The sequence below is a fragment of the Ustilaginoidea virens genome, chromosome 2, assembly GCF_000687475.1.
Source record: "Ustilaginoidea virens chromosome 2, complete sequence".
In the NCBI taxonomy this organism is placed as follows: domain Eukaryota; kingdom Fungi; phylum Ascomycota; class Sordariomycetes; order Hypocreales; family Clavicipitaceae; genus Ustilaginoidea; species Ustilaginoidea virens.
The window spans coordinates 1766909-1792528 of NC_057317.1; the positions used below are offsets into that span (position 1 = coordinate 1766909).

The 25620-nt window shown below is 56.9% G+C and overlaps 8 protein-coding genes across 8 annotated transcripts; 5 read left to right on the forward strand and 3 right to left on the reverse strand.

Annotated features, from left to right (window-relative positions):
• Nucleotides 1-5329: 5329 nt before the first annotated feature.
• Nucleotides 5330-6132, reverse strand: UV8b_02221 (uncharacterized protein; the record flags this gene model as incomplete). The annotated part of the gene is made up of 7 exons (XM_043139719.1): nucleotides 5330-5394; nucleotides 5500-5569; nucleotides 5661-5687; nucleotides 5755-5789; nucleotides 5881-5914; nucleotides 5986-6008; nucleotides 6087-6132. 7 exons carry the CDS (start codon nucleotides 6130-6132, stop codon nucleotides 5330-5332), a joined length of 300 nt encoding a protein of 99 aa, XP_042995653.1.
• Nucleotides 6133-9415: 3283 nt separating this feature from the next.
• Nucleotides 9416-10724, forward strand: UV8b_02222 (uncharacterized protein; the record flags this gene model as incomplete). The annotated part of the gene is made up of 2 exons (XM_043139720.1): nucleotides 9416-9461; nucleotides 9634-10724. 2 exons carry the CDS (start codon nucleotides 9416-9418, stop codon nucleotides 10722-10724), a joined length of 1137 nt encoding a protein of 378 aa, XP_042995654.1.
• A 1368-nt stretch (nucleotides 10725-12092) lies between these two features.
• UV8b_02223 (uncharacterized protein) lies at nucleotides 12093-14313 on the forward strand (the record flags this gene model as incomplete). The annotated part of the gene is made up of 2 exons (XM_043139721.1): nucleotides 12093-13837; nucleotides 14007-14313. The coding sequence occupies 2 exons, from the start codon at nucleotides 12093-12095 to the stop codon at nucleotides 14311-14313; spliced, it is 2052 nt and encodes a 683-aa protein (XP_042995655.1).
• Nucleotides 14314-14515: 202 nt separating this feature from the next.
• Nucleotides 14516-14947, reverse strand: UV8b_02224 (uncharacterized protein; the record flags this gene model as incomplete). Its single annotated transcript, XM_043139722.1, has 3 exons — nucleotides 14516-14618; nucleotides 14722-14862; nucleotides 14925-14947. The coding sequence occupies 3 exons, from the start codon at nucleotides 14945-14947 to the stop codon at nucleotides 14516-14518; spliced, it is 267 nt and encodes an 88-aa protein (XP_042995656.1).
• Nucleotides 14948-16003: 1056 nt separating this feature from the next.
• On the forward strand, nucleotides 16004-16207 carry UV8b_02225 (uncharacterized protein; the record flags this gene model as incomplete). Its single annotated transcript, XM_043139723.1, has 1 exon — nucleotides 16004-16207. The coding sequence occupies one exon, from the start codon at nucleotides 16004-16006 to the stop codon at nucleotides 16205-16207; it is 204 nt and encodes a 67-aa protein (XP_042995657.1).
• Nucleotides 16208-16877: 670 nt separating this feature from the next.
• On the forward strand, nucleotides 16878-18458 carry UV8b_02226 (uncharacterized protein; the record flags this gene model as incomplete). Its single annotated transcript, XM_043139724.1, has 1 exon — nucleotides 16878-18458. The coding sequence occupies one exon, from the start codon at nucleotides 16878-16880 to the stop codon at nucleotides 18456-18458; it is 1581 nt and encodes a 526-aa protein (XP_042995658.1).
• Nucleotides 18459-19293: 835 nt separating this feature from the next.
• Nucleotides 19294-22131, reverse strand: UV8b_02227 (uncharacterized protein; the record flags this gene model as incomplete). Its single annotated transcript, XM_043139725.1, has 3 exons — nucleotides 19294-19547; nucleotides 19659-21319; nucleotides 22019-22131. 3 exons carry the CDS (start codon nucleotides 22129-22131, stop codon nucleotides 19294-19296), a joined length of 2028 nt encoding a protein of 675 aa, XP_042995659.1.
• Nucleotides 22132-24734: 2603 nt separating this feature from the next.
• On the forward strand, nucleotides 24735-25382 carry UV8b_02228 (uncharacterized protein; the record flags this gene model as incomplete). The annotated part of the gene is made up of 2 exons (XM_043139726.1): nucleotides 24735-24750; nucleotides 24841-25382. 2 exons carry the CDS (start codon nucleotides 24735-24737, stop codon nucleotides 25380-25382), a joined length of 558 nt encoding a protein of 185 aa, XP_042995660.1.
• Between the last annotated feature and the right edge of the window lie 238 nt (nucleotides 25383-25620).

A 25620-nucleotide genomic window follows, 5' to 3' on the forward strand; every position in this document is an offset into this window, starting at 1 on the left:
TCATATGGTCAGCTGCAGCTACCTCTCCGTCCTCCGTCCAACCTTGGCGCAAATGGGGCTTGCTTGGCTGTTGTGATTGTCCGACCATGGTGTCGCAGCGGACCAGCCAGACCTTCTGCTCTGTGCAAAACTGTAATTGAATTATATTTTCAGAGCATTCAGAGCAGCGGGGGTGGGGGGGGGTGCTTGGGATGAAATTGAGCATTCTTTTTTTTCTCTCTTTTTTTCTTTCTTTTTTTTTCTATTCTTTCCCCGCCAGAGTGCATTGTAGATCGCCGGCAGCCTTGGACGGCATTTCTTGCAGAACGGCCAAGCAGAGCTGAGCATGTACAAAATGGTCCAATGCTGCGACTACAATCCACTGCGGAGTACTCCGTACAATCCATTCATCCCGTGCGGCCTGGGCTTCCCATCGGCTGCTACAAGACCCCACCCAAGACAGGGCGACCTCCCTTCTCGTCCAGCTTTTTCCTGCACTCGTGCTTCTTGCCGCGAAGAAGCGAGGTACTGACCAGACCAGACCTACCTTACCTACCTTACCTATGTAACGCACCTAACGCAATTGATCCTTGCGCATTCCTGCCAGGCAACTGGCAAAGCGTCAATGCAGTGCAGTCATGGACACCACCATCAACACCTGACGGCGTTCTAGAAGCACAAGTGTGCATGTGCTGTGCAAACCCCGACGTCCCACGTTGACCAATTTCTTCTCCTTTGAGCATCCGTGACACCGTGACCAATTGCACCGTTTACGCTCGGCGCAATGGCCCCAGCCATGTCTGCTACACGTCCGCAGTCTGTGCCGTCGCAGTCTCTACCGTCGCAGTCTCCGTACCGTCTATCCGGTACTCCGTCCTACGTGGCATCTGAACGGCTTGTCCAAGCTCGAGACCAATCACTCCTCCTCCGCACAACTTGTGACGAGGTCGTGAGGCCCTCAAGCGGTGGGGGCAAAGGGAGTCTTGGCGTCGTCATCAACAATGCGCATCCTATTCCGGCCAAGTTGCCGAAAAGGAATTGGCTTGCTTTGCAGAGACGCCGAGATCACGGTGCATCGCCACCGATGTCTGCGAGGCATCAACCCCGTTCACCTGCCAACTTGCCGCCTACTGTACCTAGGTAGGTAGGATATATCCGCCTTTGCATTTCCTCCATGCCGCAAGTCCTGCCTGACCTTTGTCGGGGGCGCTCCCACCATCCAATCTGGTTGCGTGCCCCGTCCTGTCACAGGGCTCGTGGGCTCTATAGACTACATGTACGGAGTTAGTTATTGACCCAACGCCCAGTTGCCGTCTGCGGTTAATTCGGGCGACCTTAACCTTCCCTTCCCCCCCCCCCCCCCCCCTCTGACCAGCTTTGCATGGGCCTCGAACTGCCCAATTGGTCTGGTCTGGTCGTCTCGGACTATTTCGAGCAAAAGGTGGCGGTAGTCGCGTTTTCGGAAAGTGGCATGAGATTTTCTCAACAGATATCTCTCGACAGAAAATGGTTTGCGCCGCAAGGAGAATCAGACGTAAGTATGATGAGCGACTTTGCTCTGGCAATCTCCAGCGCATTCGTTGGAAGGGGAAACCACCGCAGCGCATTCCGAACTCCGCATTGTTGATACTTCGAGCAGCTGGTGGATCCCTTGTGTCTGTCCAGTGGCTGAGTGGGTCGAGGCGGGGCTTCAGAACCTTGTACGGAGTACTCAGTACGGAGGTACATACATGTAGGAAGGGGATCAATGGCTTTCCCTTGGCCCCCCCCAGCCCAGCCATCTTCACAGTGTCAAACGAAACTGGCCCCAAACAACCACGGCCACCTGCGGACGTTGCACAGGATTTCTGGTCTTTTTCCGGAGGCGGGACAGTGGAAAGGAGGCCTTGTCTCTTCTCTTGCCTGCACACTGCACACTGTGCTTGAGTTGAAACCATTGACAGAATCGCCAACTTGATTCGCTTCAACCAAGCCCAACCCACGGCACCCAACGGGCCACAGATGATTCAGCTGACTGAGCATGTGGTGGTCTTCCCCGATCAAAAGGCCATATCCAACCTCGCGTCATCATGGTTAGCAAAGAATAGTACACGCCCTCCGACGGGAAATGCTTACTACATGTAACCATCGGGTGCGTGCTTTCCAGAGCCAGGTAGGTATGTATCCAAGTCCCTCCCTGGTGAAGGAAATCTCAAACGAGACGGACACGGTGGAGACAGATGAGCTGCAGCCTAAAACTAAACCTTGGGTTACCTGGTATGGCTGGTATGGCTGGGATGACGGGGATGACAGGGATGACAGGTGCATATGTAGGTGTATATGGAGCTGCGGAGACGAAGCATTCGACTGAGCTTGCTGCACCGGCAAACGTGCAGACATGGCAGAGAAACGCGATACGTTGAGCAGACAGCTTTGACTAGGTAGTTCTGCATACTGCGTACTCCGTACTCGACTCAAACACACCACAGTGACTGTGACTAGGCATCCAACCAAGGCCAGATGAAAGGGCCAGCCAGCTACTCCGTAGGTAGCTACCTAAGCTATCAACAGAGGGCTGGCGTCCATGTCCATGGCAGAAACAATGCCCAGCCCAAGGCGAGCCGAGCCAATTGTCCTTGTCCATCGCATCCCCTCTCCACCGGTGGCGCCACGGTTTCGAGGCAAACCCCACTCTGGCGGGATTGGATTGATGGGTACGGAGTGCAGTAGAGTAGAGTAGAAGCCCAGAGACCTTAACTTTCTATTCAAGGTCTTATAGTTACCTACATAGGTAGGTTGTTGTTGTTGTCAATCGCTGGCATCAGGCCTATAGGGAAAGCGGGCAGCAACGCTTGACAAATGACCAGTCACCAACCATTGCCACCGGGGATGGCTTCAGCATGCAAAATGGATTGGACCTGCACGTCGCATAATCAAGCTGGAGAACTGGCTCGTAAAGGACGCCCGGCTCAGGCTGGGAGACGTCAATGATAGTCCCAGTGCCCTGTGCCCAGTTTACCTGCCCGGTGCCAGCCAAGTGCCAGCCAAGTGCCAAGTGCCAACTGGCAATGGCGGCTTCTGCCCCCCCCCCCACCCCATTGGCACCGGACGGCCCGCTGCAGGTCGGTCTAATTGGGCCTAGGCGCTGCGCCAGGCCCCTCGTTAGTCAGCCCTGCGTCAGATGAGGCCGATCAAGGCATCACCAGGCTCTTCCGAATTGATGACGGTAATCCCCGAGCACAGCAACCGCAGAGCGCAGAGGGCCGCAGAGGCCTACCGAGTCCCTCGGAGGTGATCTGCTCATGGATTGGGCCGTCAAATCAACCCCCAGCAAGCAGAGCGCGTCAAATCCCCCGCAGCCCGCCCCTGGCCTTTCCCGGATAACAGCAACAACGTTTCAGCAGGCGATTAAAGTTCTCCGTAGCCGAGGCCTGCCGCCGGCCGGCCCGGCCGCCCTTCTTCCACGCACGCACGCACGCACGCACGCACTCTTCCAGTCTGCTATCTATACATGCCGACGAACCCAGCCCAACGGAAAGCTGAGTCAGTCGTGTGCCCTCGACTGGTGTCCCCGGGCAACAAGGCGACGGGCATGTTTCAGCAGCTGCACCCTGCACGGCGGCCCCCAGCGCGGCGCCCCAGCACGGCGAAACCGAGCATCAGGTGGCACCACGCAGCTGCTGGGGGAGAACGCCCGTAAGACGTCGGCATTTATTCCATGGGCAACGCCTGATTGCACCCACGAGAAGCTCTATATTTAGAATTCGAAATAGCACGACTCTGCGCTGTCGCACCTTGCCACCCTTCTTTGCTTCTGGGTGCGTACGTGCACCCCCCTGTCGACTCGAATGGGCGACCGCAGGCAAAACAGAAACAGACAAAAACAGACAAAAAAAGACAAAACCCGACAAAAAACAGTGCTTCGGGTCTTACGGCCGCGGGCCTGGCTGGCTTGGGGCCTGCTGGACACACGACGTCACGTCATGCCTCGTGCTCCCTACCCTTTGTGCGTTTTGCCAGTCGGAGAAGGGCATACTACCTACCGCCCTAGGAAATTCGTGGGCTAGCTTTTCTACTCGGCTGTCTTGTAATAAACCATGGGCCTTCTCCTTCCCCCCTCCCCCCATCCCTTTTGATTCGGATGAGCAAAAGAGACTTGGTTATTTCAAGACAGCTAGCTATATGGAGAAGCTGGGCCCACGAATTCCTCCGCGGCTCGCGCTGCCTCCAACAGGGCCGCTAGCTGGGTCTGGCCCCAAAGGTCAAGACTATGGGGCTACTACATTAATTTAGTCTATTCCGTGCTCCGCGCCAAACGTAGAACGCGACCCGGTTTGGATGGTTGCTGTTGTTGCCCCAGCCGCGACGTTATGCCCGAGTACGGGCTCCGGAGTGAGTTGCCAACCCTCGCCCGTGCCTGCAGAAAGGTGCCTGAATAAGTAAAAGGCCCGCCACGGCCGGGGCTGGTGCTGATGCGACGGAGGGGCAGGACAGCAATCTTGAACGCGGCGCCAATTCCCAGACGCTCGAGCCGGTGGCCGCCTGGTGCGTCCCGCAGACGGCGGCTTGGAGATGCCATGTCTGCCATGGCAGATGGGCACGTTCTGCGGCTGGCGGGTATGGCCCGCTGCAGAAACCGGTGCTCCCCGCGTTCACGCCCAAGCTGCAGAGGAGAAGACAGTTTCAGGGTTGATGGATGGGAGGACCAGCGTCGAGTCGCGCAGCCGTGGGTGCTTCTGTGGGGGGGGGGGTTCGAAGCCAGCTGCGATTTGAGTGAGCATCGTGGGTATGCTGTGCCCGCCCCCGCTGCTGCTCATGGCGTTGTCGTGGCGGGGTCAGTGTGAGGATGAGGCAAAGATGGACGACGGGACGGGTTGGCAAGCAGCCGGCAGGCAGGATGAATCGAGTGCCGTGGAATCACCATCACCACGAGAGCTTGGATGAGACGGCGTGACACGACTTCAGAGGGACATGAATCGGAATGGGTCAGCCAGCAAGAGAATCCGTAGCAAAGCCTGTCATTCTTCACGACACAGCCAGCGAGGGTATCTGTAGCAAAGCCCCATTTCATTCTTTCGCGACACTAAACGACAGTATCCATGAACCAACTCACCCACCGCTGGCTTTCCATCAATATTGACGAGTACTCATCCCCTTTTTTCTCTCATCTTCTCCCTACTTTCATACTTTTCTAGCCACCCCTTAACCAGCAATCTCGTTGCTATGACATCGAGCAACGACGGTGGATGAAAAGGACCATGCTCACGAACGAGCATCATCCGATCTGGCGGCCCAACAACCTGCAAAGTCGTGCCCTAATATGGCGCTCTTTCCCCATTGCGCAGCGAGCGGTGCGGGTTGGCAGTTGTCTTTATTGCGTCTTGAAGAGAAGAATGGCGCAGTGGCCGAGGTAGAAGTAGATGAAGTGCTTGGTTTCTGCCGCAAAAAAAAAAGTCAGGACTCGGCACCAAAGAAAGAAAAAAACACGGGACCACCGCACAGAAACGTTTCAACAGGCGGAGGGAGCGGGAGACAACGTACCATGAGTCACGAAGCTGCCAAAGTTTCGGCCGACGATGCAGTGCCAGTTCGGTCCCTTTCGCTCGTCAAACTGCTTTCCTCTTAGTGGGCGCGGATCACGGGTTGCTTGAGCGAGGATAGCTAGGGGTTTCTCGGCTTCCATGGACAGGGGATGTACGAACTGCGCGCTTAATGTGCTGGGCAATGTCCTAGTCCAGCTTGCAGCATCAGCCATCTGTCGTTGCCATAAGGTCGCGCTTTCCAGCAGCGACATACCCTCTCAATGGTGAACTTGGACATGGCCTCCTGGGCTGTTTGCACCCGTCACTGTCAGTTTTTATTCGTGCGCCATGCTGGGCCCCCCTCCCCTCACGCCGTCTGACCGAACGGGTATTTGCGTACCAACATCGACGACCTCGTGCTGCATCTCCTCGGTCTGTTGTGTCCGGGGGGCGTCAGCCATTTTGTCGACATCATCGCTACGAGTTCGCCCTCGAATGGCCTTACCATGTCGGCAGACTTGATTTGAGCTGGCAAAGAGTTAGCACTCCTCGTGTCAATCCGCCATGCTTCGGAAGCATGAGTCCGGCTGTCGCATCATGGCACACCTTCGAGCTTCTCCCGGGAAATCGGTGTCTCTGCCTTTTCCGCCATGTTCTTTTTTTTTTCTTCTTTTTCCTTCTTTTTTTTTCAAATAGTCCCCTCCTGCAGAATCGGTGTCGAGAAATAGAAATGTCCAAGTTGAAGGGCGGATGGGCCTATTCTATGTTATTTTTTTCGTCTATCCAATCAGCATGGTTCCTGCCCAACAGCAACTGCACCTGCAACTGCAAGGGCGGGGGGCCGGTTGTGCGGCAGCACCCAGAGTGGGTGGTATGGTATCATGGTGTTGCAGATCGCGTCGAATCAAAAAACCAGGCAAAGCACAGCTTGGGCACGTACAGGAACGGCGATGGAGCTATCTTCTCTCAAGCCGATATGTGTCGCGGAGGAGGAAGCTAGGAGGTGGGAAGTCGCAGAACGGCCGCAGCTTCAGGTCCAGGAAACTAACGGGGTACGGAGTTGGTTGATTGTCAAAAGAGGCTGGCGTCATCAGAAACGAGTATAAATAAATTGCTAACCAGCGACCAGCTGTCGGTGGAGGGGCAGGGGAAGGAACGTGCGGGCAGAGTGGGGCAAGTCCTTCCCGGACTCGAGTCTGGCGACGAACATGCATAAAGCTGCAAATCCATTCCGTATCACATATCTTCGCATGTGTCTGGTAAGCATACGCTGGCAGACCCTCAATGACACGGTGTGTAAAAGAAACATGAATAAATGAATAAACAAAAGCCAAGACAAAGGGATTTAAAAAAGTTTTTTTTTTTTTTAAAAAAGAAAAAAACCACAAAAAAATCTTTGATGAGACTGGGACTCGAACCCAGGAGGATTGCTCCATCAGGATGTTAACGTTAAGGTAACCTTAACCTGACGCCATAACCAACTCGGCCATCTCACCACTGAGATGATAGACGGGTACCTTATTTTGCGACATGTTGCTTTTTCGCTCACTGTGCGCATTTCCACGTGATGCTAAGGTCCTTCAATGGCATTTCTTTGTCTGGCAACCCGGCCGTGCTCTCCGTGCCAGCATACTCCTGCTAGTCACATCACCGCACCCGCGAAATCGTCGCAAGCGAAATCACCTTTCCCTGAGGCTTCGTATTCAGTAGCTAGACGATCAGTGCTACCTGATTGTCGAGCATCGCACTCATGTTTACATTTGCCTGGATGCCGCCCTCATTCTACCTCAAATCAGGCCGACTAACTGGCCGTTTCCGCAGCATTTGCCATGCTGTTGGCCCACGTCGCTGAATATCGAGATGTCAGTGTTGGTATTGTCTGTGTACAAGTGATGAGATGATGCGAAAGGTCTCTTACACGGCGGAATCTCTCGTGTTCTTGACGCTCTCCTCTTGCAAGTCTGTTTCCGATAATTGTAAAAAAGCGGCCGTGAAAGGCAGGGACTAGAGACGAAGGCAGATACGAGACAATCACCATATCTCAGACTACAACGATGATCCGGCACTTCCTCTTCATAAAATGGTCTAGGTTTTAGCTCACTTGTCGCCACGCATGCTTTCTGCGCCCGTCTGAGTACAAGTGATACCATTGTGCCTACAGAGGCTGCTGTTCTCACGCCACGCCTCGTGCATCATGGTTCGCAATATGGACAGTGGCTAGCCACTTACAAACTGATGAGTTTTACATTGAAACTATCACGGCCCCGTTAGAAACGCACATATCGGGCGCATGGGAGAATAGGCAAAGGGGGTGTTGGGGAGGAGAAATGTGGAAGTGTAGTTGACGCGGAGGGTAACAGAGAAAGGCAGAAGTGGCAAGAAGCTTGGGAAAAATTGGCCAGCACACGGTGGGAACTTGAGAGCTGTCCAGCCCTAGTACGTGATGCAACCTGATAGGTATTGTATTTGTTGGAATCCACGTCCTTACATGAGTGGTGCTGGTACGCCATTCTCCGTTGTCTACCAAAGAACTCATCCCGGGATAAGGGAACCGTGCCGTATTCAGGAGGAAGGGAAAGCTACAAGACGCAAATCGTGATGTCACTGGGATTCGGTGATGCGCTGGTGGTTACCGGGATTCACCAGTGTCTTGGGGTATCACTTGGCTATGCGCCGTCACCGTATCATATCGTGAACTCACCGGCTAATGACCAAACATAAACCCTTTCGCCGGATTCCCATGGACTGTCGGGACAGACTTGTCTGAAGATTCATGACGGAGGCACTCCCGCCTTGGTCTGCTGCTAACTGTTTCTTTCCCCTGGCTAAAAAGAGAACAGCTTCAGCGAGTGGGTTACGCATGGAATTTGCATTTTCGAGACCGAGGAAGGAGGCACATGTAGTAAAAGTAAATATCTCAAGCCTAGTCTCTCTGCAGTGACTAATGACCAACTTGGCTAGATAATCTGGGAAGAACGAAGATAAATCGCATTTATCATGATATCATGCTTCATCAACAAACAACACGGCCAAAACTACTCTTTGAATACTCGCATGGCCAGTCTAGTTTACAGCGCATTTCACCTTCTCGAACTACTTTGACGGGCAAATAAATGTCTCGTAACTGCTGCTACAGCCAAAAAAAAAATAATCTATCATGAGCAAAAACAAGTCCTTCAAGGGTCGCGCCGGGGATTGAACCCGGGACCTCTCGCAAGCTTACTCGGGGTGTTACCCTAAGCGAGAATCATACCACTAGACCACGCGACCGCATCACAGATGATTGATGAAGACGACTTCGGTTTTGGATATTATAGCCATATTCATTACAACACATTCATTGCCTGACGATTTGCTTCCCTTTCTTTCGTCGTCTTTCTTATCCTGCTTTTTTCCTGTATATGTACATATTTATTGCAAAGACATACAGCAGACTCAATGCAATATACGAGTGGTACCACGTGTGGCATCGGCAAGCTCTATTTCCCTTGTGAAGGTAACCCATTTTTAGTAAAGTAGCAGTTGGCAAGGTGTTGTTGAACGATAGATAGCTGCTCCACGAGTCCACGTCAAGCTTGAACCTTGTGCAAACGAACTAGACCATTTGAAACAGGTAATTAATTGACTCTGGACTAAGCCCTCAACCTCGGGTAGCTTTCTGAGGCGAATCTGCTTCCAGACAGGTAAGAGCACAGCTTGATGAATTCACGTAGGGTAGCCAGCACCAGTTGAACGGGGCGGTAATTGCGGCTGCGGAGAGAAAAGTCCAAGTTATTTTTTTTTGCCCCTTCAGAGAATGGAAATAAGCGACGCATTGGTTGCTGGGAACAAGAGGAGCCTGACAACTCTTCATCGCACATGTGGTGCTGATGATCCTGTCAATGCCGCCATTCTCGCATTGACGCATCCTGTTTACTCTGCTGCTTCAACCAGACATGGACATTACCAGCGAAAAGCTTCGGTCTGGTTGGCTCTATATATGTATGTAGCAGGCCGGGGATTTGGTTAGCACCACTGCCCGCTATAGCAGCCAGCTGGCATGCCAGGCGTCACCCGGCGGCGACAAGCTTCCAGTCTCTCCCCCCCCCCTCCAAAGCATTCTGAACTTCTCCCTCTGACTCAACACCCGCAACCTCGCAACACCCTTTGCCAGCAATCGGGATTCGCTGTGCAAGAGCACCCTCCATCTACGCTCATGTCCACGCCGTCCATGCTTCCCGAATGATGCAACCCGTTGCTCCTCTGCGATGCTGCGCATGTGCGACTTCACAGGCGGCTCGTGGAAATCGGTACTCGAGTCGACCCAGCTGGCCGTCCCGTCGTACCCAAGCCGGCGATGCGGCAAACACGTCGTCCCATCAAAGCCGGACATACGCGAGCGGCAGTTCAACACTACTGGAGCATGTTCACCTGAAGGGAAGGGAACTGATGGCCGGCCTGGTGTCATATGACCAGGCTGAAGCCGCCCAGGAGGAGCATCGCACCAGGTTCCTCTGCTGGAAGGCCATGCCCGAGGAGCAAAAGGCATCTATTCCTGCATGGAAGAGTCCCAAGCCGCGACTGATTTCGTTCGAGTCCGCTCCCGTGTTTACGCTGGGCCGTCGACAAGAACACCTGGCGCCGGAGCAGATGTCCCGCCTGCAGAAGACGCTGGAGATTAGCTTGCCGCATCGCCGCCCCCCCTTTTCACGGCGCTTCTGCCCTTTGGTGAAGAAAACGAACCGCGGCGGGCTGACTACCTATCACGGCCCTGGCCAGATGGTGCTTTGGCCGGTTTTGGACATGCACTCCCCGCTGTATCCCAAGTATGGCGTTGCCTCGTACGCGAACCACCTGGAAACGACGACGCAGCGCTTCTTGTCCGAGCTCTTTGGCATCCCAACCTACGTTGTCGGCGACGAGCCCGGCGTGTGGGTCTCTGCATGCGCTGGACAGCCGCGCAAGATTGCCGCTCTGGGGGTGCATCACCGACGATACGTGACTGCCCTGGGCATTGCTGTCAACATTGATATCCCGGTGACGGGAAGCGAGGCGGTCAATCCCTGGGCTCGGTTCGTCCCGTGCGGCCTCGACGGCAGATTGGTGACGTCGGTCGCGTCAGAAGTCGGCACCGATTCGGCAATCGGCTGGGACCTGGAGGACCTGGCGGGTCGCTGGGCAGCGCTGTTTGAAGAGGGATTGTTGGACGAGACGAAGCGACGGAGCGACGGAGGAGAGGCAAACGATGATGGTCTGCGACGCTGAGGGTCTGGATTGGATGGATATCCAGACTCTGGGATGCACCAGACGTTGCACACTCTGCGCGGGGCATAATCCGCTCGCAGAGTACGCATGAGCACGCACGCCTCCCTTTTTTTTCCCCCGTCGGTTTTGCGCAAAAAGCCTAGATACCATACCCCTAGAGTTGAAGTTGGTAGCCTCTAGAAGACATTGATGGCAAGCCTATGTTTAAAAACCTCGCAGTTCACTCTTACGATGGGACTCATGAGCATGACGCGTGTGATTCACGTCTCTTGGCAGTTGCCTTGTAAGCTGTACTCTGTACTCCGTACTCGGTACCCCGTACTCGGTAGTTTGACTGTGCAAACAGACTCATTGAAATGGTCTGGCCATCTCGAATGGCAAGGGCAACAGATAAGCGAAGCAGCCAGCCAAAGGTCGAGGGGGGACGCTGGCTATTGGTGACGGAGTGTACCTGATAAGAGCGCTGATTGACTTCATGCTGCCTGGTTGGCGCCAGAGACCAGCCTGCGCCGTCATTGGCCAATCCACTGTGGAGTTGTCAAGTTGCCTGCTATCCCCTTGCTATCGAAACCACTTAGACGAATCAAACGAATCAATATCACTTTCAATGTTATCAGGAGGTTCCATTGATAACCACCACCACCAACACCCCACCAATGAGAACCATTCTTTTCGCGCGTCAGACCTGGGGCGACGACTCTTGCATTCTGCTTCTGCAAAGCAGAGAGGCGCAGAACGCAGCCGCCCCAATGATCAATCGACTCCTCGGTTTTCTGCGGGCATCATATTCCCCCCATCTGCGACAATGGCCCTGAATTTTGTTCCTTGCCGCAGCCGCAGCCGCATCCGCATCCGCATCTGCCACGAGGGCTTTTCTTCCAGATCTCCGTCGACCGACGGCCCCTGCTCCTTCATGGTGGCAATGGCGTCGTGTGAGATGGAGTCGTTTCCGCAAACCGCTCAACAAGGGAAGCTGGACGCATGTCGTCCACGTCCACCACCGAGATAAGCCTATCTCTGACGACTCTCCAACGCCGACATACGGGGGTACATGGTGCGGATCAGACGGATTAGACTTGAAGCGGGCGGCTCTCCAACCCATTGGCCGCTCTTGTCGTGACTACCTACATTTCTTAAAGCCTTGCTCCAACTCCAATGTTTCCTTTGGCAACATTCAAACGGCAAGGGCGACTCCCCGTCTTCAACTCTTTGTCGCTGCGCTCAAGAGAATCATTTGCGGGACAAGGGAGGGACGTCTTCTCGTCGGGTCTCACCTCCGATAGGCTCTCGCCTTGTCGCCTTCCGTCCCGTCTCGCCGTCTACCTTGAAGGACCTTGAAGGGGTTCAAGCGTGCGAGCGTCTACGGCAATGTCGTCTTCTGGCCCAGCCCTCAGCCAGGGCTTTGGCTATGGCATCGTCTTGGGCGTCGGCTTCGCCTTCGCCCTCTTCATGATCGCCCTCACCCACGTCCTCAAACATTTCAACAACCAGGTGCAAACCTCGGAAATGTTCAACACGGCCGGCCGGACCATGAAGTCGGGCATCGTGGCCGCCGCCGTCGTCTCCTCGTGGACCTGGGCTGCCACTCTCCTCCAGTCGTCCGGCGTGTGCTACCGATACGGCGTCTCTGGTCCGTTTTGGTACGCCTCCGGGGCCACCGTGCAAATACTCCTCTTTGCCACCTTGGCCATCACGCTCAAGAAGAGAGCCCCCAACGCGCACACCTTCCTCGAGGCCATCAAGGCCCGGTACGGCGCGCCTGCCCACCTCACCTTCATGACCTTTGGCTTGATCACAAACGTCCTCGTCTCGCTCATGCTCATTGCTGGCGGCTCGGCGACGGTCAATGCCCTGACCGGAGTCCATGCCGTGGCTGCCATCTTCCTCATGCCCATCCCCGTCGTGGCCTACACGTTTATCGGGGGACTCAAGGCAGCCTTCATCACCGACTACATCCACGGCTTTGCGCTCTTCGTCATCATCATCACCTTTGCGCTGACGGCGTACGGCACGTCGGACCTGCTCGGCAGCCCGTCCAAGGTGTACGACTTGCTGGTGGAGGGGGCCAAGGCGCATCCCGTGGACGGCAACAAGGACGGGAGCTACCTGACGATGCGCTCCCAGGGCGGCGCCACCTTCTTCGTCATCAACATTGTCGGCAACTTTGGCACCGTCTTCCTCGACAACGGCTACTACAACAAGGCCATTGCGGCGCACCCTGTCCATGCCTTGCCGGGATACATCATGGGCGGTCTCGCCTGGTTCGCCATCCCCTGGCTGACGGCCACGACCCTCGGCTTGTCCGCCCTGGCCCTCGAGTCGAACCCTAGGTTCCCCACGTATCCTCACCGCATGAGCCAAGACGAGGTGTCGGCCGGCTTGGCTCTCCCCTACGCCGCCGTGGCCTTGCTCGGCAAGGGCGGCGCCGTCGCAACGCTCATCATGGTCTTCCTCGCCGTCACATCCGCCTTCAACTCGGAACTGGTGGCTACCTCGTCCATCTTCACGTACGACATCTACCGAACCTACGTGAACCCCAAGGCCACCGGGAAGCGCCTCGTCCGCATGTCGCACGTCTGCATGGTTGCCTACTCCTCCGTCATCTGCTGCATCTCCATCGGCCTGTGGTACAACGGCATCTCCATGGGCTACCTGTATCTCCTCATGGGCGTCCTCATCTCCGCGGCCGTGATTCCGGCGACGCTGACGCTCCTCTGGGACGGACAAAACCGCTGGGCCGCCGCCGTCTCGCCCATTGTCGGCACGGCCTGCGCCATTGCCGCCTGGCTGGCCACCGCTAGCAGGACGTGCGGTGCGCTGGACGTCGCGTGCACGGGCTCCAACGACGCCATGCTCGCGGGCAACGTGACGGCGCTGCTGTCTCCGGTGGTCCTGGTTCCCGCCTTGACTCTGGCCTTTGGCCAGGACAAGTATGACTGGAGGTCCATGATGGAGATTCGCAAAGCCGACGACCACGACGTGGTTGAAGATTCGGGCCTCGACGCCGAAGCCCAGCGGCAAGTGGAAATCTCGACGAGTCGGGAGAGTTTCGAAAAGGAGCAGCACAAGCTTAACAAGGCATTCAAGATTGCCTGCATCATTACGACACTCATGTATGTTGCTGTCCCCCCCTCCTCTAGTTTACAGAGAAAGGAGTCAACCATCCCCCTCTCTACCTAAAACAGGAAAAAAAAGGGAAAACAAAAAAAAAAAAGAGCTCCAAGTGCTTGCCTCTTTACTCTGCACAAGCTGCCTTTAACTGACACCAACCCCCCTTTTTAGGGCTCTTATCTTCTTGGTCCTCTGGCCCATGCCCTTGTACGGATCAGGCTACATCTTTTCCAAGACATTCTTCACGGGCTGGGTAGTCGTCGGCATCATCTGGATCTTTTGCTCCTTCATCGCCGTTGGGTTGTACCCGGCGTGGGAGAGTCGACAGACGTTGACCAAGGTCATCAAGCTGATTGTCACGGGGAAGAAGCTAAAGCCTGTATTCGTGGGTGAGCAGCCCACGCCGGAGGATCCAAGTGGCACCGCCACGCCAATCAAGTCGGAGTCTGTTTCAAAAGCTGTCACGGTGGGAAGCTGAAGTGACTCGTTACGTTACATACACGATGGTTACCCTTGTCCCGTTTGATTGTATTTTGAGTAAGCCGAGATACCAATACATTCCAAATTCCCAACGCCAGCTGTGTCTTTTGAAGCCCCCGGAGTCTTCCAGGCCCACCCGCTGCAAAATCAATCTAAAGAATCGCCCGGACAACAGAAAACGGCCTGCTCTTTAAAGCCCATTACTCGTGACCATCCGGTTCCTGGTCCTGTTCCGTGTTCATGACGGCGACTTCCAAGGTGCTATGAAGCTGCTCCACGAGGGACAAGAGGGTCTCGAATCGGCTTGCGCAGTAGGTTAGCACTCATACCCAAAGGGAGAGAGGGGGTGGGTAGAACAACGCTTTTTTTCAGCAACGAATTCATATAGAAAGGAGGATTTACGCACGTAGTAAGGAAGACTACCTTGCGGTGCATATTCTCTAGGTATTTCCCCAGGCTCTGGCAGGCTTCGGCAACCCACTTGAGCAGCACCAAGACCGTTTCGACGACGGCCAGCTCGTCACGCAGCTGGAGGGCAGCGCCCCGGCTAGACCAGACCCGGGTGTGAGTTTGTGCCGCGACCGCAGACCAACGTGGGCGGGCCCTTACCGAGGCGGCAACTCCTGTCTCATGGTGGGCGATGCGATTCAGCCACGCGCGAACGGTTTTCGAGACGGGGGCGGAGGGGGATCCTGCGACTTTCCGGGACGGGGGCGGCTACGGGTAGCGAGGTGTTGGGTCGAGTGGGGAGGAGGAATCGCGTTTAGACTGGGATGCGCGCTTGGGGGTCAATGGAGCTGGGCGGCTCCGGGGGCGCGTGCCATTGCGCCGGGTGAGGTCAAAGTGAGTCAAGGGCGGCTTTGAAAAGAGCGCCCGTTTGCTTTGGGCGAGATTGACCATCCCGGCCGGGGACATGACATGGCAAACCGGGCGATGTGCCGATCGATGCAGGGCTGATGATGTTTCCGTTTGTGGCAGCCGTGGGGGGGGGGCAGGCATCACGACAGCTCGGAGCTGCGAGACCTGACCTCGGGGACGGAGACGGGGGAGGACCTGACGTTGAGAGGCGTTGAAGGGTATGCATCCGTTTGTGTATGGGGTTGTTGGTGGTAGTCGGCATTGTCGGGCACGGCGCGAGTGACTGTTGCGCGTCGCGTCGCATCAACAAAGGCCAAGTTGAGCATCGTCTTCCACGCCGGGTCGCGCGGGAACACGTGACGTCGGTTAAAAGAAGGGACAGTTGTAGTCGATGCTTCTGTGATGCAGGTGCAGGTGCAGGTGCAGCTCAAAGCATAAGTTTCATCTATCACAGGAGTGAATAGATGACAGACGGGAAATAGAGGCGGCCGAAGGCAAAAAGACAATGACTGCCCCGTACTGGAATCGAACCAGTGATCTTGTCATTACTAGTGACACGCTTTACCACTGAGCCAACGGGGCCTTGGTTGCGGAGTGACGCCCCTTATCCAAATCTATGCAGTTGGCGCCAACAGAAATCCTTATAGCTCGGCATGAGGAATGCATGTTGGACGGCGTCAAAAGAATTCGACTCGGGGATTGAGGACTCAAGTCTGCCCTTGGCAAGGAATTCACCGCCTCTGGTGAAGCGCACCGGCCTGTGATGCTTCCCATGGTTTCGATCCGCCTGCAGGCTGGGCCCCGCCTTGTCTTGCACGGAATGGGGCTGGATGACCTATAGACAACAAACAGGCTGGACGGGGCGGCGCCTTTTCGGAGCTCAGTGCCTGGCTCAGCCCAGCAGCTGCCCGGCAGCCGCCCAGCCCAGCCCAGCCGCCAGATCCTGCATTCGCCTTCCGATCGTCGACTGGGATGCCCTTCAATCCAACCTGATCCAACTGGCGCCTCGCCAAAGTCATGACGCTGACGATTGAGTGCGCCCGGCTGTAAGCGGCCGCCATGGCCAGCATCTCGGCCCCAAGACAAACTGTGCAGTCACCCGCCAAGCGACCACCAGCCAGCCAGTCCAGTTGTCTTTCTTTCCATGTCTCTTTTTTCTCTGGCACTGGCACTGGCACTTCTGGAGTCCGAGACCCGCGCCTTCCCTGGCTTTTCCCCCATCAGAGTTGTGTTGCAGCCCGGTTTTGCCACCCCACACCGTACCCCACCAATGACAGTGAGTGCCACAAGTGAGCAGCTACCATCAGCTTCTTTTTTTTCACATGCCGGATTTACGCGCAGTTTTTGGACCGCCTTTTTTTTTCTTTTTTTTTTTTTTCTTCTCTCTTTTGACAAACCAGGCGATATGGCGGCATCATGAACAGGCCTTGATCCAGCAAACAAGCCCCCCCCCCCCCCCCCCCCCAAAGACCCTTGCTGCGCCCGGCTCGATCCATCGCCAGCCAGTTTCTCCACCGACAATCGTGTGCCCGCCTCTTCTCCTCGGATATCTCGTCTTGTTCCCGTCTTCCGTCTCGGCGTGAATCCAGCAACTGTCTCGTTCGGAGTACAGGTGCCGCGCCTCGGCCCTCGATAGCCATTGCAGGCACGCTCTTTCGAACCCGGAAATAATACCCTTTCTCCCCAAGTCCCCTCGGCGCAACGATGCATCCTCTGGTGGAAGCCGAGCTGCAGGGCCAGGGCCAGGGCCAAACCGCCCACGACGGGATTCCGTTTCGCGCCAAAGCCCACCATGTGCACCGCACCTGGGCAAGGACCTTCTCGTCCATGCCCGAGCTGTACATTCAGCCAGAGTCGCTGGCCGAGGTGGAAAAAACCGTCTCGCTTGCTCGCAAATGTCGCCGGCGCATCGTCACCACCGGCTGCGGCCACTCGCCCTCAAGCATCACATGCACGTCCAGCTGGATGGTGAACCTGGACCGGTTCAGCAAGATCCTCTCCGTCAACCCCGAAACCGGCGTCGTGGTCATGCAAAGCGGGATCCGCCTGTACGCGCTGTGCGAGGAGCTCGAGCGCCACGGTCTCGCCATGCCCAACCTCGGCAGCATCAACGAGCAGTCCATTGCCGGCGCAATCTCGACAGGCACCCACGGAAGCAGCCTGCGCCACGGCCTCATGTCCGAGGACATCTTGTCGCTCAAAATCACCCTGTCCGACGGAAGCACCCGAGCCTGCTCGCCCGACTCGGAGCCGCGGCTGTTTCGCGCCGCCCTGCTCTCCCTCGGCGCGCTGGGAATCATCACCGAGCTGACGTTTCGCGCCGTGCCCGCCTTCTCCCTCAAATGGAGCCAGACCATCGACACGGACCTCGCGCTGTTCAGGTCCTGGTCGCTTGACCTGTGGGGCCAGAGCGACTTTGTCAGGGTCTGGTGGCTCCCTCACACCAGGAGGGCCGTGGTGTGGCGAGGAGACAAGACCGACGAGCCTGAGCGGGACCCCCCCGTGAGCTACTATGATGGGTCGCTGGGGTACTACGTCTACCACAACCTGCTCTTTGCCGCCCAGCTGGTCCCTCGGATATTGCCGTGGGTCGAATGGTTCGTCTTCGGCATGCAGTACGGCTTCGCCAATGGCTCCAGCAGCTCCGGCGTCCAGCCTAGCCGAAAGGCGCTGCTGCTCAACTGCCTCTACTCGCAATTCGTCAACGAATGGGCCATTCCGTTGCACAAGGGGCCCGAGGCTCTCCGGCGGCTCAGCTCCTGGCTCAACCGCCTCACCCCCGACGACCCCGACTACGTCCCCCACGGCATCCCCTTCTCCGCCCAAGGGCTGTACGTCCACGCCCCGCTCGAAGTCCGCGTCAGCGACTCGACCCTGACGTCCCACCCTCGGCCGTATCTGGATCCGACCGTGCAAGACGGCCCGACGCTGTACCTCAACGCGACGCTGTACCGCCCGTACTGGCGCGACCCGCCCTGCCGCGACCGGTACTACCGAGCCTTTGAGTGGCTGATGAAGGACCTGGGTGGCCGGCCCCACTGGGCCAAGAACTTTGACTCCTGCCGCCCGGACATCGAGGCCATGTACGGAAGCGACCTGGAGCGCTTCCGAGAGATCCGCGACCAGGCCGACCCCGCGGGCATGTTTGTCGGCCCCTGGCACAGAGATCGCATCATGGCGGATGCGGCGGGGTCCAAGCTCGAGCTGGAAGAGGTCGAAGTCTCACGCAAGAAGCTGATGAGCGGCGGAATCATGTCCCACGGCTCCGTCTGCCAGGCTGGTTGATGCGTGCTCGCTCGAGAAACGGGCCTGGTGTTTTAAACGAGATAGAAACCCCCGAATAGACGAGGCGAGGCAAATTCGCTTTCCATGTTTTTTTGGAAAGCAAAAGTTCGCGGAGTAGATGAAAACGCAGCAAATGCGTTCCATGTTTTTGGAGAGACGGAAATCGCTGATTCGTCGAAGCAATCGCTCCATGTTCCCAAAACATGAAACAATCCGACGCAGCAAATGCCCCGGCCCCGGCTCTCCCGCCCCGGCACACGACACGGACGCACTTGCACCAACCACTACGCGCATCACTCAGCCGCACCCACGTTGTAATCATATCGTATTAAGCCTTTATGCTACAACAGCTACAGCAAAGCCATACCAACTCCCACCACCACCACGCCGCCCACCGTGGAGCCAAAACATCGGATGCAGGAGCAAATGAGCTGCAAAGCGGAAATCCGTCGTGACAAGGCCAACCCGGGCTCGACGGACGCAGCGGCAAGCAACGAGAATATAGGAAACAGGAAAAAGACCAGGGGTGAGAGGGAAAAAAAAAAAAGGTCATAGAGGGGTGCATGAAGAAGTTCCAGTGAATGGATGGACAAGAGTGGCGCAAAGGGGTATGGGCAGTAGGCGAAAGGGTCCTCTTTTTTTTTTTCTTCCGCGTATATAAACGCCCCTTGCCGTGGCACGTTGCGTAGGGCACGCAGGCGGAGCATGTGTATATTTTATATATACAGCAGGCGTGTTTTATATATATATATATATTTTTGGCGGCAGGGGACCTTTGGGCGTCTGAGGCCGTGGTTCAGCGGCAGCAGCGATTGACTTTTCCTCGTTTTCTTGGCTAACCGGCCCGGCTGTGACTTTGGCTTGCGCTCGTGCGGCTCCGCTCGTCTTCTTCCTCAATCACGTCGCTCAGTCTGGTCGGGTGATGATGGCGCGGAACAGTCTCCCATCCGGGAGTCCCGTAGCCCTGCCCGGAATAGTCTTGAGGACTCGCATACGCTCCGGTCCATTGGCTGTCGCCTGTCGACGAGGCGGCGGGAGGGTCGTGCCCCCCGCTCGGCGGGTTCGTCGTCGCTGGGGTGTCGTAGTCGTCTGCCTCCGGATCAGAAACCGAGGGCCCAGAGGGCGGCGCGGCAACCAAGGGGATTTTCCGGCCTCTAGAGTCCAGTACAAAGTTGCCGGCAGCGTCCATAATGTACTCACCTTCGCTGAATCCGCCCTCTGAACCACCGGCTCTGCCCGCGTGGGACGGCTGGCCGGTTGCCTGATGCGTGCTGCTCGGGCCGGCCGCGGTCGGCTGCGGGGACGTGGGGTCAGGCCGCGAGCGCTCGGGAGCATAGCCCTGCGCATACTCTGCCGGATAGGCTCCGGCGTCCCGGCCGGTCCCCTGGCGGCTGACGACGCCGCCGCCTTGCGTCATGGGGACGACTTGCACGCCGCCGACAATGGTGGGGTGGCCAGACTGCAACGACAGAGTCCGGTCTCGCTCTTCCTGCTCCCTTCGCCCCAGCTCTTCCCACGCCCGTCGCGCTTCTTCCTTGGATATCGCGAGCTCCTTGCGCATCTCGGCCAGCTGCTTCTGCGCCTTGGATGAGCCTCTCTCATGGTCCACCGCGTCGCGAATGGCGTCGGCCCGCTCGCGACGTTCCCCCTCGAGAGCCTTTTCAAGCATGCCGTTGACCTCCTGGGCTCGTTCCAGCTCGGCGCGCGTTTCAAAAAACCATCTCTGAAACTTTCTTTCCGAGCTGGCTCGTAGTCGCTGCAGCTCCACTACTGCGTGGAACAGATTCGCGCCCGCGGCCGAGAGGTCAGTGACCTGCCGCGCAAGCTGCTGGCTGAGCGGTTCACGGCTTATGTCGTCTTGGTTCTGCTCCAGCTTTTTGATCCAGTAGCTTGTTAGACCTTCCCAGTGAGCCGACAATGTCTCCCACCTCTCGAAAGCATGGGGGAAGGAGCTTATAGGTTTGGCGCGTTCAGTAGTCTGTTGGCTAGCGCCCTCTCGTGGCACCTTGGCAGCATTGGCAGTTGCTTGCTGTTGGATTCGTGGACGTCCACTGGAGGTTATATAATTGGGCGGTGGTGGTTGTAACTGTTGCCGTGAAGCAAGCTGCTGCTGCTGCTGCTGCTGCTGCGTTGACGTCTTGGCCGTCGTTGTAGCGCCCGTGTTTCGTAAACTCTGCAAAGTTTCTTGCGCGGCGTGGCCATGGCCTCGTGGGTCTGCCTGTAGCTGCTGGGATGGTAACCTGGCGCCACTACCCTGCTCGGCAGCAACGCCAGCAGATGGGTCTTCTGCACTGCCTCGCCGTGCTGCTGCTTCTTCCAGCAAGCGCGCTTCCTGCGCTTCCTGCTCTGCCCTGTTTCGCTCCAAGGCAAGCTTCTCAGCCTCAGCCCGTTGCCTGGCCTCTCTGGCCGCTCGTTCCTGCATAATCATCCTAGGACCCCGAATCCCGGATGGGGAGCTGGTCGGAGCAGGCCCTGCCGTGGGACGACGAGGGGCGGTCGTGCTGTGGCTGGTGAGAGCGCCAGGAGGAACTCCGCTGGTGGCAGCCATGAGGTCAGCCATGTCAGCGGACTCCTCGACAACGTCGGGCGTGAACGGATCGGGATGCCGAAGAGCCTCGAGTGCAAAAAGGACAGCACTGTGGGTGTTCTTGGAGACTCGTACAGCTCGTTGCGGTTGGGGTTGACCGCGGCGAGACCAAGATTGAGACGCAGACCGATGCTGGGAACCGGGCTGGCTCGAAGCTTCTTCGTCAAAAGGCTTTTGACTATCGTCAAAGTCGGCGGGGTCCTTGACGCGCAGACGGGCGCCGTCTTCAAAAAGCGAGGAGCTAAGTCCCGTGCAGGAAGAGTCCGGGCGAGTCCTGGCAAAGGGAGTCAGGCTAGCTCTAAGAGGACTGGGGATGAAGCCGACAGAGGCGGCGGCAAGGTGGACCTGGCGCGGCTCTGGGCTCGGTGTAGAGGCACCCTCGAATCTTGGACTTTTTCGTAGCGATGGTCGGGTTGACGAAGCTGGAGTAGATTGCCTCTCGACAGGTTCTGGATCTCGATGGCGAAGCGAAGCCGAATGCTTCTGCTGCTGGCGTTGCCTGGGGTAAGGCGCGGCAGGCTCGTGCTCGGATGTCTCGTCAGCGTCGCAAATCACAGGTGCGGGTGGCTGGGATGATAAGACTCCTGAAGCCGCGGGGGTCGGGCGTGAGGGAGACAAGTTGACGGGCTCACCACCAACTTGTGGCGGTGGCTATTGCGTTTACGGAGCAGATGACTTGAAGTTTTGCTAGCAGGACGGCTTTCCGCTCTGGCTTTTTGGCTTTTGGCTTTTGGCTGTTGGCTGTTGGCTGTGTCAATCTTTTCAGAGGGCAGCCTTGAGCTTGACCGGCGTGAAAGCCGAAAGTCTGCCAATTGGAGATGCGCAGCCTCGAAAAAAAAAGCGACGGGAAAAGCAGGACACGGCTAGCGGCGACAGTGCCGGTGCCGCTGTCAATGCTTCAAGGGTGCGGCGTCTGGTTGGTGGTGAAGAGGTTTGCTGCACGAGATGGGCCGCCAAGAGCACAATGGCTCACCCCCGGAAGACAGCAGGCAGGGACGGATTAAGCCTGACACAAGCTGCTTGGTAGGGTAAAGAAAAAGCCGAAGCAGAGCAGGAAACGGGATGCGGGTGAGAAGGGGCCAGCATCCGGGCAGATGGGGGAGCATTGACTGGGAGGAAGAGGCGAAGGCTGGGGGTTGATGGGCGGCGCAGAAGAGGCAGAGAAGGCCAAAACACGACAAAGTGACACGCCAAAGACGCGGTGATGTCAAAAGGTGGTGGCAGGAGAAATAAAAACCAAAGGGCAAGGCAGGCACGAGCCAGGGCCAGCGGTGGGCTCTGGCCAATCGGAGAGTCCAGGGCTGGGGACGTTGGGGGGGGGGGTGGGGGGGGGTGGGGAACAATGGAAGAAACAAGGGGAGGGGGCCGAGTGACGGATGGCTGAATCTGATGGCTGACGGCTGGCGACTGGCGGCTGGCGGCTGCTGACGGTTGGGAAGGGTCAAGCTGGTCCGTCCAATCTGGTCGGGTCGGGTCAATCAGGCCCAGCAGGGCCAGCAGGGCCAGCGGCGAGCAGTGAGCAGTGAGCAGTGAGCGGCCAGTGAGCGGTTGGGTCTGGCAGGTCATTAATTGGGGGGGCTGGAAGTCGGAAGCCATTGAGCGCAGGTGCCAGCCAGCTTGAGCCGCACCAGACGTCGCCCAGCCCAGCCCAGCCCAGCCCAACCCAACCCCAGCGCAGCACAACGCAAGCGTCAGGGCGCTAGGAGAAGATGCCTGGCGGATGCGATGCGTACGCTCGTGCCCCGCGACGCAGTCGACATACGCCGCCAAACTCGTGAGACGCGCTCCTTGCTCTTCGCATTGGTCTCGAGATGCTGTTCCCAAGACCCGCCCGCAAGACCGAGGACATGATGATGATGATGATGATGATGCAAGATTGAGCCTGCGCCGTCTGAGAACCGCGAGGGTTCGTTATACGACGATAGGATATGGGAGGGGGGAAACAAATGGGGAGGTTGGGCAGCTAAACAGGCGCCGTTGCGTTTTGGCTTTTTGGCGTCTTGCGTCGGCGTCTTGCGTCTTTGCGCTTGGCGCTCCTCAATGCGCCACTCGCCAATGGGCAGCTCGACTCGGGACGTCATCAGCCCGGGGACAGCCGCGGTGCGGTCAACAAGTTTGACTCTCGGGCTCTCGAGATGCGAGGGAGCGACGGGGCAAGGGGCCAAGCTCCGCCCGCTCTGCTGTTGCTTGAAGCGTCTGGTCCGAGTGGCAGCCCACCCGTGCGCCGGGCCGGGCCATCCATCCGGGGCCTTGTTGCACGGCCTTGCCGGGACTCGGGTCTTGCGAACGCTCAGCTGAGCAAGCTCGAGTAAAGTACGGAGTACGGAGCATGCGCAGCACAGAAGAGAGTGGGCGGAAGAGATTGGGAGGGGGAAAGAATAAGAATATCCGTAGAGGGGAGTGGAAAGAGGAAGGATGACGTATGCCCCTAGGTACCAGAATGTACGGAGTACTGCGGTGTTTGATTCAGGTACCTACCTCCTACCTACCTACCTACCTACCTACCTTATCTAAAGGTAGGTAGGTTCCTAATTTAGCTGCCAGTTTCCACGTAGTCATAGAGACCTACCGGGCTACCGGGGAGGAGGTAGGTTCCTATGGACGGACCGAGATTCTGCAACCAACGGAGCCGCCATGAAAGCCTGGCCAGAGACGGTTATTTTAGGGGTGCACTCTATTGTGGAGGTCACCCTTTATAGAATCTTACCTGGAGGGGTACCTTTCTTCCTAGCGCGTAAAAACGATGAAAAAAAAAAAAAAAAAAAAAAAAAAAACAATGTATCTCTCCATACAAGCGTCCTCGCCGTACGATTTCGTGTCTAAACTGACTTTCAGCATAGAGGCATACCTTGCCATGAATTCTTGAATAAAAAGACTTTCTAGAATATCGCGCATTCGGATATGATTCGCGTGCTCCGTACACAGTGACCTCTTGGGAGAGCATGGCGCCTGAATATACGCGAGGAAAGTAGTGCCTGAGGCGTACAAGACACCACCCAGACCTCGGATGGATGCATGTTCAATTCCAGATCCCAGGCCCAGCAGGATGAGACACCATGCTTTCATAACGTAACCCTGCTTCAAGCATTACACGCACTATACGCTGCCGAGCGTCGCGACTACCCACCCATCGCCAATGGTCGCCGCCCGACCCGAATCGGCGTGTTTGGCCTGACACTCCTGGCCCCAGAAGGGGAATCCGAGGGACCAGCCGCAAGAGTCACCCGTCGTCGCCAGAGTCATCAGCCGACTGGAGAGTCCGATTGGAAATACAGAAGCCCACCGCAGGGAAGGCGCTCCGCGGCCTTTACTTTGCTGGGAATATCGGATGAATCATGCGCGTGCACAAGCCGACATCAGCTATGTACGTTGCAGCAAAGGCTACGAAAGCATGGACCTCGTCTCAGGATTTCAAGCACCCAGGTAATCCGTTGACAAGTGAATGGTAAAAACTACTATATGCGATGCAACGAAATAGGCTATACATGCGGTTGATTTGAACCATGCCAAGATAGACTTTGAACCTCTCTTGCAACATGTGGGCCCTAGCCATCATCCCCTTGCCGATACCAACAGCTGGTTTGGTTTGAATATAAATTCTCTCGCCGCGCGCCCTGCTTCCAATGCCCGCAAGAAGCATCCGCATATTTTTGCAGGTTTCCGTACTTCACTCAAGGCAGGAGCGCAAGATGCGGCGCCCTTCTGGTAAGTCGCCCATGCGATGATATTCCCGCTTTGCTTGCTCAGCAACGCAACAAGCCGAAGGACCTGGGGCTGACTGCTTGGCTGCTGCAGCAGTATTCTCGGGAACGAGGTTCCTTGCCTTTTTCGTGGCCCTCTTCGCCTTGGCTGGGCATGTCTGCGGGTCCGATGGATCCGACGCCATCTTCCGTCTCGATAAACGCGTCATCATGGGTTGGAAGCAGCAGTGCGTCAACCCGCCGAGGGCGCGGCGACCGGAATTCGTCCCCCACGAGCTGCTGGGTCCCCGGCCCCAGTGGAGATTTGAATACTGGGAGCAGATTAACGGAATAATAGAATTCGCCTCCGACTTGACAGGTCGTTACTTCACCGACAACTCCAGAGAGTACCGGATCGAGCAGGAGATCTTGGAAAATGGCAACGTCCGGCATACGTATACCTATTTGGGAAGCGACACGACACAAAACCACGTTCTTACGCCCGATGTCCGCCTACTACCGGCGGATGGTACGCCTCGTCCCGGCCGCATTATACTCCGCGGCCATCAGCCCGTCACCCTGACTTGGCAGAAACCGCACATATACACTCTCTGGCTCAAATTCAGAGTCAGGAGCCCGGAGCCAGCGACTCCTTAGTTCCCGGGCCAGCCTTGTTGCTTTGATTGCGCTGCTTCCGCCTGGGCAGAGCCGGGATGGGATTAGGGACTGGGGATTGGTGGGATTTGGCAGGCAAGAATAAGCGCTCTTTGAAGACGCTGCGTGCTTAAGGAGGCTGGACGTAAATCAGATGATGGCCAGGGATTCAAAAGCGGACGCCATCGAGCCTGCGTGTTTGCGCTTTGTCAAAATTGCCCCTGGATGTGAGCATCACTCC